This window comes from Prionailurus viverrinus, chromosome E2 (assembly GCF_022837055.1).
Source record: "Prionailurus viverrinus isolate Anna chromosome E2, UM_Priviv_1.0, whole genome shotgun sequence".
Taxonomy (NCBI): Eukaryota; Metazoa; Chordata; class Mammalia; order Carnivora; family Felidae; genus Prionailurus; species Prionailurus viverrinus.
In genome coordinates this window covers 40615430-40630073 of record NC_062575.1, presented here as the reverse complement: position 1 = coordinate 40630073, position 14644 = coordinate 40615430, and the positions used below count along the sequence as shown (strand labels likewise).

Sequence of the window (14644 nt, the reverse complement as noted above, 5' to 3'; positions counted from 1 at the left end):
ATACAGCATTGTCGGGGCGGTTAGTTCACACATGTGCTCACGGAGGAGTCTACCTCATTTTTTAAAAATGCACAATTCAGCACTGATGTTTTGGGAAATGAACTGAAGGAAGACGATTCTAAAACTTACCACACAAGTCTGGCCTCTTGATACATCCAGAATTTGCTGTGCTACTTGCCAGGCCGTTAAAGGCTGCTAAGCCATCAGAACTGTAGGCCCTGAGGACCGACAGCATGTTCATCGGCTTCTCCAGGCCCGGGGGCCCCCGCTCCGGCTTGGGCAGGCCCGCCGAGGGGTCCTGGGCTGGAAGAAGGCCCGGGCCGTGCCACTGCTTCTCGGGCGCCTGGGGCAACGGTGACACGAGTCCCTGGACGGGCTGAGGGGCGCCTGTGGGCGGCAGGCCATCCCCACCGTCGCCGGCGCTGTCCTTGCCGAGGGCGGACTGTGGCTTGCTCATCATCTCCGGCTCCGTCTCGATATCCTCCTCGTCGTTGTTCTCTCCCTTGGAGGAGTCCATGTCCTCCGAGGAGGCAATGTCGGAGAGGTCGTCGGTAGTATTCTTGTTTGCGGTTTCGGGGATCAGGATCGGGGCGTCATCTTCCGAGTGGGCCTTCCCATCGGGCTCCTTGTTGGGGCAGGAACTGGAGGCCCCCGAGCCGACCATGCCCGGGTACACGCCAAACTGCTTGTAGAAGTCTGATGGGAAGTTACAAAACGCGGGGTCCACCAGGCCGGGCCACGTGCCGCTCTTCTGCTCCCCCAGAGTCTCCTTGACCGGCCCTTGGGCCGTCTTCTCGGAAGCAGACTCTAGAGGCCCAATCACACTGGAAAGCGCCAGCTCTTTGTTTGATTGTACCGAGGGCAGCAGGGCCACCTTACCGGCCTCCCGGGCTTGGTCTTTGCAATTGAGGGTCACCCCGACGGCGTTATCTTTGCGTTTCGCTTTGCCCAGGTGGTTGGCCTGCAGATGAAGAGCCATCAGCTCCATAGACGATGTCGTGAAAGCACAAAACAAGCAGCCGTGCCACGCGATGCTGTCTTGCACGGTCACCGACGAGCCTGGGAGCGAGGCGGCGTCTGGCCGCACCGACAAGTCTAGGGGCTCGTACTGAGATTTCTCCGACTTCCTCGCGACCGCCTTACCGCCCGCCTTGTCCTCACCACCGTCCGGCCCGTGCACTTTCATGGACGGGGGGTCAGACAGGGCTTTGTCCTTTGTGTCCTTCTCCTTCTTCAAGGAGCTTAGGACAAAGCTGTCCATGAAAGCTTGCAAGGACCCGTGGAAATTCACGCCGTTGTTCACGATACTTTGATAAGCTCTTCCGATTTCGGAGAAGTGGGTGCTTTTGGAAGGAAGGTCGGCACCTTTCAGGGTGTCCGAAGGAGCCTCGGAAGTCATGCCGGTGGCCTGCCCCGAGTGATCTGCGGACGAGAGCACTCCCGCTGTCCACTGCTGAGAGGCAGGGCCACCTCTGAAGTCGATTCCGGGGAGACCCTTAAAAGCCCCCCTCAGGATGTCTGGTCTGATAAACAAAGCAGCTTTGTTGGGCAGCTCGTCCCTGTGGTCTTGGTTTGGGGGCTGTCCAGACAGTGGCCCGGCTCCGTTCTGCCGCTCCCGGTGGTGTCGTTCTAAGTGGTATTTTAAGGATGCTGACTGGGTGCCGGCATAATCACAGTGGGGGCATTTGTAGGGCTTCTCACCTGCAAGATTTCGGTAGAAGGAGAAAGAAAAAAAAGCGTTTATCTCATTTTGGTGTGCTGAACAAGGCTAGAAGGATCAACATTTGTTCTTGGAAACAAAGCAGCTCAAACTAATAATTAGTTAGAGAGCAACTGTTTTTTAATAGAAGAATAATTCGTACTCTTAAGCTTTTTTAATGATTTTGTACCATTTGGGACTATTCAGGAATGACATACTATCTACACACAATTAGCTATCTTTTTCTTTATCTAACATGTGAAAACGGCTGTAGATTTAAAAGCTATGATTATGAAAATTAAGCATAATAATTTCAACCACAGTGATCATTAAAAGTAGAAGTTTAAAAAGACAAAGTATGTAACAAATGGGTGGTTGCAATATTTTGTGTATACAATAGCTCTAAAATTTGTTTAAATTATACACATGGAAACCATTTTTAAACCTAAAAATTTTATGGCACTGTTACGCAAGACCGAAATGAATGATTTAAGTCTTGCTCTGCAGTAAATCATGGATATAATTAGCAAATGGCATACTGCACAAGTAATTTATCATTATTTGGAGGGCACCATTCCAGACGAGCTCAGATATCTGCAGACCTACTGCATTGTTTCTAAATAAAGAACTATAAATACCGATTCTATAAAATATTAATACCATTACAGTGCATTATGATTGCAGCATGTAAAGACATATAGTTAAGATAAAAAGCAGTCAATAAAACTTAAAAGAAAATGAGTAATAAAAAAGGTACAAAATATATTTAGTTTCTGTATTTGAAATTAACATTATCTACTGGTCTTTGTAGTGCCTTAAATTTGTACTAATGGCAAACCTAATGCTCCGGTAGTAAAATGTGTAATTTACCTATAATAAGCGCTTTCTAGAGAATAAAAATAGCTTTAAAGAGTGTTTTAAAACATATAAGATCATTTTCATGAATTAAATATTTATTTAAATTCAACACCCAACTTCTTTGTTCTTTCCACCACGGAAAAAGATACCGTAACATACAACTTGGACCTGCCCGCATTGTGGGATAGAGGAAGGGAGGAGGATAAACAGATGTGGATTTCAATGTATTCCAAGAATTTGTTAGCAATCCAGGGACTCTTCTAGACTTTGGAATCAAAAAGCTCTCTGGAAGAAACGGCATCGTGGCAGTCCGTTAACTTCTTCACAATAGCACCCTGTCAATAGCCACGGTCATTTCTCCCAGGAAACTCAGCGGCCCCCACCCATTCCTCTGTCTGTTGGTAAGCCACACTGATATAAAAAGCAACGGCAACTCATTGGTGAGTGGTGTATCCCCAAGACATTTTACTGTGTCTGTCTCAGCGGATGCTCTGACTCCCAATCTCTAGGCGTAGGGCACTTGGAGGTAACAACACTCGAGAGGCGGGGAGAAGGATTCCTTGACTGAGCAGGGGACTCCACATCATCTCCAGAAATCATGCCGGAACCTTGGCGGAACTATTGTCTGCATCTTCAAAATGGTGGCTATGGGCTCCCCATTGACTCGTGCAAGATGCTAAAGGTCACCCCTGGACACGTCAGAGATCGGAAGGGAGGCCAAATTGGGAATGTCTCTAAATTGAAAAGTCCCAATTGTCTCTGGCTAGACCAACGACGTGGATCTAGCAGGAAGAGTATCCCCTTTGAGCTAAAGGCATAAATGGCCTCGGGCACCATTTTCCCACTTTCTGGAGTCAGATTCACTCCAGCCATGCTATTTGGACACCTCATCAGAGGTCAGGGAACCCTCAGTGGGACAGACGCTATGGACAGGCAATTCTGGGCTGACCCAGCAGTCCGGTGGCCGGTTGGAGCAGAAGCAGGTTCTGGAGCTGAGGGGATAGCAGCCGGACTTGTGACAGGAGACCCCAACTAGGAACTCAGAATCCTGGCTCCCTAGGTTAGCAGGAACGTAGGGGAGGGCCCTGCAGTGAGAGCTGGCAGAGGTGAGGCCTGCAGGTACTGGGTGAAACTCAGGATGCATTTCAGAAATGCACCTGGAAATGATTAAGTGCATCTGGCAAGGGGTTCGCAGAGGATGCATGGGCGTTCATTAGCAGGAGCTACAGAGGGAGAATGTGGACTTTTGCCTCCAGGCCTCAGTGGGGGTGAGGGGTGGGGTGTTACTAGGTGGGGACTGCAGTGATGCATAAGGATGTGTGTGTATATTTCCAAAGGACACACATTTGAAATTCACACTAAAGCAGTGGTTCTCAAACCCATTAGAATCACCAGGGGATTTTTAGACACTAGTTTTGGAACACAACGCACAGCACTTCTGATTCTCTAGGTCTGGGGTGGGGGCCAGAAGGCAATATGTTGAACAAAGTGTCCCTGGTGATTCCGATGCAGTGTAAAGATTGTACTTTGAAAAAACCCAGGTGAAAGAAACTGCTTGGGGGCTTTTAAAAATGCCGACACGTGGTCCCTCCTCCACCGCCAGAAATTCTGAGTTAATTTCCAAGATGAAGACTGGGATTCAGGTCCCTCAAAGGCCCCCATGTGGGCCTCTGCTGAGCCTGGGTGGAGAAGCGCCCTTGTAGGTAGACATTGTGGGGTGGCTTAGCAGGGAAGGTAGTCCGCTGGGGACCCTAGGAAGTGTTTGCTAAGTCTGCAGTGGGGCCCAGAGGTCCCATGCTGGTTTGCACTCCCGGGGACACAGGACCCATCTTGGGGACTCGACTTCCTCAACCTGTCATGTGCGAAGTCAGCGTTCTTAGTGCTGAGGCTCACGTCAGCTCTGAAGCCCATGTCAAGAGCAAAACCAGGTCTCCCGAATGGGGCCATATTGTACATGTACAAACACGCGGGCACCCACACACACCCAGAAACGTGCAGATCCGTTCACACACAACGTTTAGATTGAATGAGTGAGCACCTTCACCTTTCGCCTCCCAAGTAGGGAGGGAAACTGAGTGAGGAACCAGAGATGAGGCGTCAGCACCCATTGCTTGCTGGGGACACAGATCATACGCCACTAAGGCAAGTGGAGTCCACACACATACACGCCACATAGACCTACACGCACACACGCATTACAGCCCATCACACACTCACACAACATTCATACACACACGCACACACACATGTATTACAACCAATCACACACTCACACACACATACCACACCCAGCACGTACCCAACACCCATATACACATCACATACACACATCACACAATCATATACCCCATGTGCATACTACACACACACACACACACAACATACACACCTATCACACATATACATATCACACACACACACATACGCCATGCACACACAGTGTAGGAAACTCTTCTTTGTTCAACCCACTTCTCTTTTGCAGCTCTTTGGCCTCCACTGCTCCAGGAGAAACAGGCCGTCGCTGAGAAACGGGATTTCGGGTCTCCAAGGGTCTAGGCCCTGCTGGATTGGGGGCTACTTAGTGAGTTTGCAAAGGTGATTTTGACTGCACGTGATACACACAGGCTCTAGCCTTTCTCTACCCCTTGCCCACGCTGACCGAATGGTTCTGCATGGTTCCACGGCCTGCCTCGTTCTTCCTGTCACCCCACTTCTGCAGATAAATGCTCCACAGCAAATTTCCAGGGGACAAATCCACCCCTCTGGATTTGTGTTTTAAAAAAAAGATCCTTGGGGCGCCTGGGTGGCTCAGTCGGTCGAGCGTCCGACTTCAGCTCAGGTTATGATCTCGCAGTTGACGAGTTCAAGCCCCGCATTGGGCTCTGTGCTGACGGCTCGGAGCCTGGAGCCTGCTTCGGATTCTGTGTCTCCCTCTCTCTCGGCCCCTCCCCCGCTCATGCTCTGGCTTTCTCTGTCTCAAAAATAAAGATAAGCATTAAAAAAAATTAAAAAAAAAAGATCCTTGATTTTATTTTCTTTATAACCCTTAAACGATTTGCATAACCACTACTGCCCTCTCCTTGACGCCCTCTCTCACCTTCTGGGGCCTCGTCTCAGAGAGGGTACGGGGGATGCTTCAGACCCCAGCTAGTGGTGTGTGTTCCTGGCCAGGCAAACCCAGGTATGGAATCATCTGGGATGAGTGTCTCCTGGCAACCCCAGGCAGCCCAAGGGTCCCACTGCCCACTGGAAACATTCCAGTGGGTACACAGACATGCCTTCCCCCAAGGGTGCATCTCAGAGTGCTTGGGAGACAATCTCCCGACACTGGCCTAAACAAGACGGAGAGAAACCTGTCAGCACCTTTAGTAGGCTCTGAGGAGAGGGCAAGCCCTTCCCTTGCGTTTGGTGACCGCGGACACAGAATCTACCCGTGCCGAGAGCCGCTTCACAGTCAGAGTCTCCGTATCTGGCCACGCATTTTGACCCGAGTGTGCTGGGCTAAGTCTCACACAGCCCCAGGCTTCTGCCCAGGACCGAGTCAGGGAGCCAGTTAGCCCTCTCCCACCCAGCATTCCCCATATGACCTGGTGGCATAGGCGACCCCAGACCCTGCCTGCAGCTCTGTCTAGTTGAATGATTGGCCACTCAGGCCATCAATTGGCCCGAATCTACTGGGAGGATCACTCAGACTGCCCCAAGCTTTCAAGGGGGTCATGAGTCCTCCAGTTACCTCCATGACATTTGGGACGCTGTCTTTTCGTCTGCCTGATGTTGGAGGCAGACACTCAGATGCCGTCAGAGCCAGGCGGCTCACAGAAGTGTGCGAAACAGCAGGGTTTGGGGGGAGGGGTGGGTGGCTCTCCTAGAGAGCAGTCGCCCCCAACTACAGGCAGCAGGGGCCATGAGGACCGCTGACATTCTAAGAAAAGGCCCTCCGTCCAGATTTCTACATGCAATATCCTGGTTCTTAAATATTGGCACCTGCTTTAAAACGTTTTCCAACACCTGGAGGACCACAGTACCTTAGTCTGCAGACTGGGTCTGGACTGGGCGGACAGTTTGAAACCTGCATCTGGGGAAAGGATGCCCAGTACTGAGCTATTCACCCAGGGAAGAAAGCAGGTCAGAACACTGGGGGCCCTCCGCGGGGGGAGCCTCTCCCAATATTTTAAAGGAACAAGGTACAGGCACAGACAATACACTTGTAGAAAAGAGAGCTCTGCTAGAAGAGCCATGCTGAAATAAAAAGTCATCGGTTCGTCATTCCAATAGACTAATGAATTACTGGAAACATCTTACATTAAAGCAGTTCCCTCCCGACACGTGGTACAAGATGTATATTCAACTTTGGGATACCACTGATAACTTCTCCCAGGCTCTGTACCATAAATTTTTAGAAATATATGACCAAGTGGTTTAATTAGTTCATTGTACCTATTTTTACACGAGCACGTCTTTCATCGTTCTGAGCCTCCACTTTGCACTTCATGGGCCAAAGGAACCCTCACTGTTCGGCATTATTCGATGTTGGCATTATTCGATGGGGCCAATACCCCAACAGCACCTCTCCAAAACTAACAGGTGGATTAACATTATTCTCTCTGGAAATCCCTTTACCGAGCTTTTAAGAAGTGGCTCATGCTTCTAACGTGTGTGTGTGTGTGTGTGTGTGTGTGTGTGTGTGTGTGCTAAGTCTCCAAAAGTGTTTTAACTTTTAAGGTGAGTAACTGGATATTTCCCCGTATTTGCATCCTCCATTTGATATTTATTTAGTCTTTCTACATGTCTTTACTTAGTTAATACCAGGAGAGATAGATATGGTGGTGCCTTTGCAGCCAAGCTTCAGTACATTAATATAAATTGTACACTAATTCCCCCAAAGCATATATATGTTGTAAACCTGAAGACTTTTCACACAGCTGCTTATTGCTAAACAGTGCCTTGTCCAGAAGGGGACAATCTGTGTCTCTAATTGCTGTCACTGAAGCCGAGATTCATTATGTGACTTTCCCATTAAAATGTGAGCATTAATTTGTATAATGAAATATCACCCACTGCAGTGTTCATTAGCCATGCCCTACTGTATACGGCACATTGTTAGCTACCTAGAAACTGTAGTTAATTTCACTAATGGATATTTCCCTACTTAGTGTTTGGTAGGAAATTTATACTGTAACATTACCTCTTAAACTTTTAAGGAAATTTAAATTCAATCAATTATTTTCAACAAAAGTTTGGGATGTCATTAAGGCAGGAACAGCAAGGTTGGCGGACTGCGGAGGGATAAAATGGGCTTTTAGTTCATCTTAGAAATACAAAAATGATAGAATTTTAATTCAAAACAAAAAGTAAAAAAAAAAAGAAGCAGCAAAAGAAGAGAATCATGTTTTGGCAAGCCGATCTTTTTTTTTTTCTTTCCATCATTATTCAGGTGGCTGTCCCCCACTAAGGACAACAACACATGCTCTCCTTTTAGAAAAAAAAATGGGAAAAGCACTCATGTTAACCAATCTATATTTGAAAATCTATTCAATGTGCTTTTATAAACGTTAAAACAGCCTGGTCACCTTACCTAGGAGAGGAAACGGAAGCATCGAAGGTAAGGTATGTGTACATCAGGCATTAGGCACCTGGGTTAGGCCCACTAAACTCTCGTTTCCACCCAGATCTATATACCAGTTGGTGCTTCGGAAGCTCTTTGAAGATGAAAGGCAGTTTCCAAAACGGCATGAGTAATTTATCATCTCCTGATTCAGCGAGTAATCCCACCCCACCTTCCATACCTCCATGTGCCACAGTGGCTGCTTCCCTGCCTCACCACCTCCCTAACCTCTTCGCGCTGCTGGGGAAACTGAGGCACGCGGGGTCAAGGAGGCGTGGCCTCAGGCCATTGTGAGTTGGGGGTAAAGGAGGAGCCAGGGTGTAAGGTACTTCCCTTTGAAATCGCCGGGAGGCTGCGTCAACACACCTTGTGGGTACAAGTCACTTCCTTTCCTCCCGCTGGTTATGGTGTGGACACACACTGTCAAAGAAATGTTGCATTAATTCCCTAAAACAAGCCAAAAAATCCACCCAGAAAAGTAAAAATACCAACACAGTGCAGCGGTTAAGAGACAGATCTGGGTTTCACCCTGTAAGCGATGTTGAGCACCCCAGAGTGGGTAACTTCACGGCTCTGAGGTTCTGTTTCCTCCTCCCTGCCGAGGGGCAGGGTGCAACCTGGTCACTGAGGCGCTGGGACAGAGAAGGAATGAATTCAGGTGCAGGGATCAGCACGGTGCCTGCACCTGCGAGTGTCCACAAAGTGGTGGCTACTGTTCCTATTATTGTTGTTATTACATGATTCCTACTGGCTGCATTTTTCTGCCTCCAGCCAGTAGCCCCATGCAGTGTGGACTTAGCCTCAAGTCAAGAGGTGAGAGAGTCCCTGACCCCGGCCCCCAGCTGGGCACACATCCCTTTGACGATGGTACTGCATGACAGAAGCAACTTCCACACTTCTCTGTGGTCCTGTCGGGCCAGGGGCACCTTGCCGGGGGACGAGCATGCGAGCAGGAGCCAAGAAGAGCACCCCAGACACCCCACTCAGCCAGCGTCCAGCTGCTGCGTCACGGAGGCACCCACCTGGCAGGGGTGAGCCGAGCTGGGCGTGCCCCACACGCCCACCCTGACCACAGCCCAGAGCCCTGGAAAGCCACCTCCAGCTTCCCTGTACAAATCCATTTTCATAAAGAGGTTCTCAACTCAGGGCCGGACCAGTGCACGCAGCACATCAAAACCAGATTAATAAACCACTCGCATAATTTGAGAGGGGAAAAAACTAATGAGATTTATTTTTAATTAGTCCCTGAACTTTCGTGCCTCCAAGTTTTCCTGAGTGAGGTTGCTTATTACATTTCTCTATGATGGTCATTCCTGAGACAACAGGAGCCTCCTGGGAAACCTAACACACAGGTAAGCCACCTGAGATGACTCAGCCTGGGGTCCTGCAGCCACTACGTGGGGTGTCACACCCATCTGGGGCTTGTGTGGGAAATACACACCCCTCCAGCCTTCCGGAAACTGATCAGCACGTGCCTACCTCCTGTACACAAAACAGACCCACGGAGCCCTGGAGGGTATCCCCAAGATGGGGCTAGAGGAGGGGGAAGTGAGGAAAAGAAGGAAGCGCATTTTCAGGCAGCCCATAATGAAATGATTGGCCAGCCTCGGCGGGGGGCAACCTAGGGAATATCCCTGCCTCCCGTTGTGCGTTAGGACTAAATATCTGCTGCTGCAGCCCCGTGATGGTTGATTTTCTACGTCAGTTGGGCCACGTGGTACCCAGACATTTGCTCAAATATTATTCTGGATGTGTTTGGGAAGGTGTTTCTAAATGCGATGAGCATTTGAATGGGTAGACTGAGGAAAGCAGATTGCCCTCCCCAGCATGGGTGGGCTTCATCCAGTACACTGGAAGCCTGAACAGAACAAAAGGCTGAGTAGGGGAGAATTCACTGTCTCTGCCTGTTTTCCAGCTGGGACATCCGCCTTCACCTGCCTTTGGACTTGGGCTTGGGCTGGGACTTAATGCTACTGACTCCCCCAGCGTCTGCCGTCTTGCCAAATGCACGTCTCGGGACATCTCAGCATCCATAATTGAGTGAGCCAATTCTTTATTATAAATCTATTTATTTATTTAAAGCATATATATCTATATATATATGCTTTATCATCTACAATATATATTGCACATACTTAGAATATGAATATATATATATATATATATATATATATATACACACACACACACACACACACACACACCATTTCTCTGGAGAACCCTGATGCAATCTCCTTTCTGAGCCTGCACTGACTGGGTCTGAATTCAAATCATCGCCATATGCTCTAGAAGACAAACCATACACATTCAGTGATTGGGTCCTAATCCGCTCATGGTAATGTTTGAAACAGGAAAGCAGTTCGGCCTCCCTGGGTGTCTGTAATCAGTTTCTGCACAGCAAGAGCCAGAGTGGAGTGGCCTCTAGGATTTGAGGGCCCCTCAGGGCCCCTGGGGCCCTCCACACGCCTCCCTCGGTCCCGCATGGGTCTGGCTGCAGCTCAGGGGGTAGCAGGGAACGTTCTGGCTCCTGTAGGCTCTCCCCAGCCCCCAGGTGTTGAGAACAACCTGGGTTCTGCATCTACTCAGCACCTCCCTAATAAACAGGTGTTGGTGGAAGGAGGGCAGTAATTGAGTTAATGTAGTGGAGTTAAAAAAGGAAAGTGGTTTTTATCAGTGGATGCTCTATGATCGAGACGGCTCATAAAGATGGAGTGGGATAGAAAAACACAGAGAATGTACCACCTTATACGCTGACCAATTAAAATATATTTATTACACACTGGATTTTTAACTGTGCTCATATGGGTCCATTACAGAAAAACTTCAAAACATGGTATTTTGGAAAACGTGGATTCTGTCTCATAGACTGCTGTCCTCTGGCCATGTCACTTGGAAATACAAGAACACAGACAGAAAGGGGGCAAGGCAGGACAGGACATCCCCACAACTGGAGCCCCGTATTCACTCATTTATTAACAAATAACTTGATTTGGATTTTTAATTACTCATGTAATCTACACTTTAACATTGTCAAAATGGATGTTTATTTTGGTGATTTGGAACATGCAACACTTTCTGTTCTATTCAAATGCACGAGTCTAAGCATTTTCCAACTTCTTTGTTCTTTGATAAAAAGGAAATTGATCTTTATCTGGTAACCATTCTGACTTTTAAACACTGCAAATGCTGTTTCCGAGGGGGGCTGGCAGTGTGATGTTTCCATGGCTTCTTTCATTTTCTCCCTTATTCTGGGAAGTTTCCGGAATGCCTCTGTCCACGGCCTTGTCTTGCTTCTCTCAGTGTCTCCAAAGACTACTGGTCACAAACCTCAGAAGTTTGTGAAGCACAAGAAGCAGAAATTTAGGGGGGGAAATAACCCTTCTCAAGCTTTAAGCCCTCAAAAAGCGGAATCCATTTGCTTCCATCCACGTGGTCCTAATTCACCCAAAATATTCTGGGGAGTTTCTCCCACGACCACGTTTGGGCCAGCTGATGGGAGCTGGGCCCACAGGGTCAGCAGGGCTCCTGGTGGGGAGACACTGCCCCTTTCTTTCCTAACCCACACTCCCTGGCAGGGAAAACCTCACCTGTGGTGAGCCACCAACCGCCTGGTAAGCTTGGCCCAGAGGCCTGTGTCTTCATCTAATAACGGGTGCTATCACAGGACACGCCTGGCCAGGTCCCCGCACTCCTGCGGACAGCCCAACGGTGGATGCCCTGGTGGACTGCCTCCCACATCTTGGCAGTCTGTGCCCCCCTCCAACTACCATAACAGCCCAAGGGGACCCGGCTCCAGCCTGGGGAAGAAAGTGGACATCGGCATGTTCTAAGAAAGCCAGATATCTGAGCTACCTCGTCCTGAGCCCGATCACTGGGAAGATCTCACTGAGAAGGGGACATTGGTATCAAACTCTGAAAATGAAGGAGCAAACCAATGCACCTATCTGGCAGAGAAGTGCAAAGACCCTGAGGCAGGAACTCAGGAACCCCTCCCTGAGCTCCTGGGAGGGGTCTTCTATCTGAAACCAGGACTTCTATGTGCAACTCACAGCCTAGCTGGCACACTGTGGCTTCCAATGAGTTCTCGTGTGCAGGCTGCCTTTCTACAAGGGCCACAGGTTCCCTGGGGAAGGGTCCATGTTCCTCGCGGCACTTGTCCCCTCCATGCCACCTGGCACAGTCCAGAGATTACAGGAAGAAGTTCACTCACTTATTCTCAAATTTGTTCTGACATTCAAGCTTTCAAATGAATCCACTGTGCCCTTACTACATGTAAAGGGCTCTTAGAGACCCTGGGGCTCTCGAAATTGTAGCAATTAAAAATATGGACAATATCGCCACCCTCACATTCCACTTGGAGGGAGACGAACAATGCGTAAGGAAACGAACAACCGAACTGAACAGGATCGTTTCAGAAAGTGCTAAGTTTAGGCAGGGAAGTAAGACATGGCCTCTCTGAAGAGCTCACATTGAAGTTCTGGGTAAGCCCCCAGTACCTACCGGGAGGAAGGCCTTTCCAGGTGGAGGGAACAGTGGGTTCAAAGGCCCTGCGTTAGGGACTGGACCTCTGCACTGGAGGAACCGGAAGAGGCCCGTGCGGTAGGAGAGAGAGGAGGAGGAGGGTCAAGAAGACTAGGATCCCACAGGGCCTGGGGGAGCGCTTAGTTTTAGAAGCTCCCTTTTTGCCCTGGGATTACTCTAGGAGAGAAGTGCTCCGGGACAGTGGTGGTGCTCAGCTGTGTCCCAGACCATGAATAAAGACGGCGGCCCCCTGCCACCTGTTCTTGGGGCTCCTCTCGGTGTCAGGGAGATTTGCGGGCACCAGGTGAGGTTCCAGGTGAGGGGCTCCTTCTCTTTAACCACACGCTGCACACAAGGCCTGTGTGCACTAAATATCCTGCACAACCCTGAGCTTTATTGATTCCTTGGGAAATAGACCACAATTATTTTTGAAAATAGATGGCATATTTGTCTATCCTCTGAAGCAGCTCATACTCCAATAGATAAAGTGTCAGGAGAAAAATCAAAGAAAATGGAGGTGTCCATATCTCAGATAGATTTTTTTTTTTTTTGTATTGGCAATGTGCAAACAGCCAACAGAAAGCTAAGAAAAAAAAAAAAACATAGATGACCAAGGGACAAGGCAGACACACACACACACACACACACACACACACAAAAATACACATTTGTTCGAGGGGCTAGGATGGCAGGGAAATAGGAGAAATGACCAGAGCGGTCCAGCAGCCACTTCCAGTGTTTGCTGAAGTGTTTCCTCACTTCCTGTCTCGAGCAGACCCCGCGGAGAGCAGCGATGCTCCAGCCTGTATAACGTGAGGGGCTGACACCATCAGTCGGGTCCCAGCTGTGGGCACGTAACCCCAGCTGGGCCAAAAGCCTGTCCACCTGAACGTGGTCAGGGAGCTGCCACACTCAGCTCCCTTCGCACTCAGAGCTGAGCTGGGCTCCGGTCATTTGCACCCCAAGGGCCCCTGGTCCATGAAAGGGGCACGAGAGGCCCTGCTTCATTAAAGACAGCGGCGAGATGTCCCGGTGCCTCCCACAAAGCATCATCCCCCCAGACCTGGACCACAGGAGACTGGCGTCTACAGGCCCGCGTGTCATCTGGGAGGCTGGCTGTGGAGGACCGAGCCGGGACGCCAGGGTCCCCCGGGGACCCGCGGAGAGCGCGGCGGGGGCCGGTGATGACACAGTGGTGGCCCCCAGCTCGATGCCACGCACCCGGCCGCACCCACGCGTCTCACCTGTGTGTATCCGCAGGTGGACCTTTAGGTGATGGGATGTCCGGAAGGTTTTCCCACAGTACGGGCAGTCCTTCATGGCCGAGCCCAGGCTCCTGTCGCGAAGCAGTGTGGGCTGCTGGACGCCGGCGGCCCTCCCAGCCTCCTCGCCGAGGTCTGCAGCGGAGGAGAAACGTTCTCACATCACTTCCGCACGTCAGAAGCTGTTCGCACCCAAACTGCTAACACCGCACAAAGTGAAACATGTCAATACTACACCTGTCTATTTCATTCTTTCAATCTGACAGAATGCTGACAATTCATGTATTTTCTTGTTATTCTCTTAAATTATTTCATCTTTCCTATCATCATTTTAAGCAGCATATGGTACCTTTATATTGAACTGAATTAAACAAGAAAAGAAACAGCTGTGTCAGCAGCTGGTTTGATTTCTTCTTTCGCTTTGCTTCTATTAAATATTTTTTTTTCAAAAGTTTAAAAATGGTGGTGTTTGTTGAATCTGATTAATTTGTAATACGGACTAGCCGGAGAGCTCACTATGGGACCGACAACACATTTGCATTATATCTAGCAACAGATGAGGGGGGAAAAGAAAATATGTCTTGGCCAAGTCCCTAAGACATGCAGACATACAGCTATTTTGGGACAGGAAAGAAAATTATCCAAAACTGATCATTTCTTCCTTGCCGAGTCTTGTATCCACCACTGGCTGCTGTAATC

General features: G+C 49.3%; 1 protein-coding gene across 3 annotated transcripts in view; it reads right to left on the bottom strand.

The window, feature by feature from the left end:
* Nucleotides 1-14644, bottom strand: part of ZNF536 (zinc finger protein 536) — a 435554-nt gene that overhangs the window by 145669 nt on the left and 275241 nt on the right. For all 3 annotated transcript variants that reach the window (XM_047836663.1, XM_047836662.1, XM_047836664.1), the window contains exons 5-6: nucleotides 13928-14080; nucleotides 130-1701 (exon numbers count right to left, since the gene is read on the bottom strand). In XM_047836663.1, coding sequence (XP_047692619.1) covers nucleotides 130-1701; nucleotides 13928-14080 — 1725 coding nt within the window. The remainder of the gene's footprint in view (nucleotides 1-129; nucleotides 1702-13927; nucleotides 14081-14644) is intronic.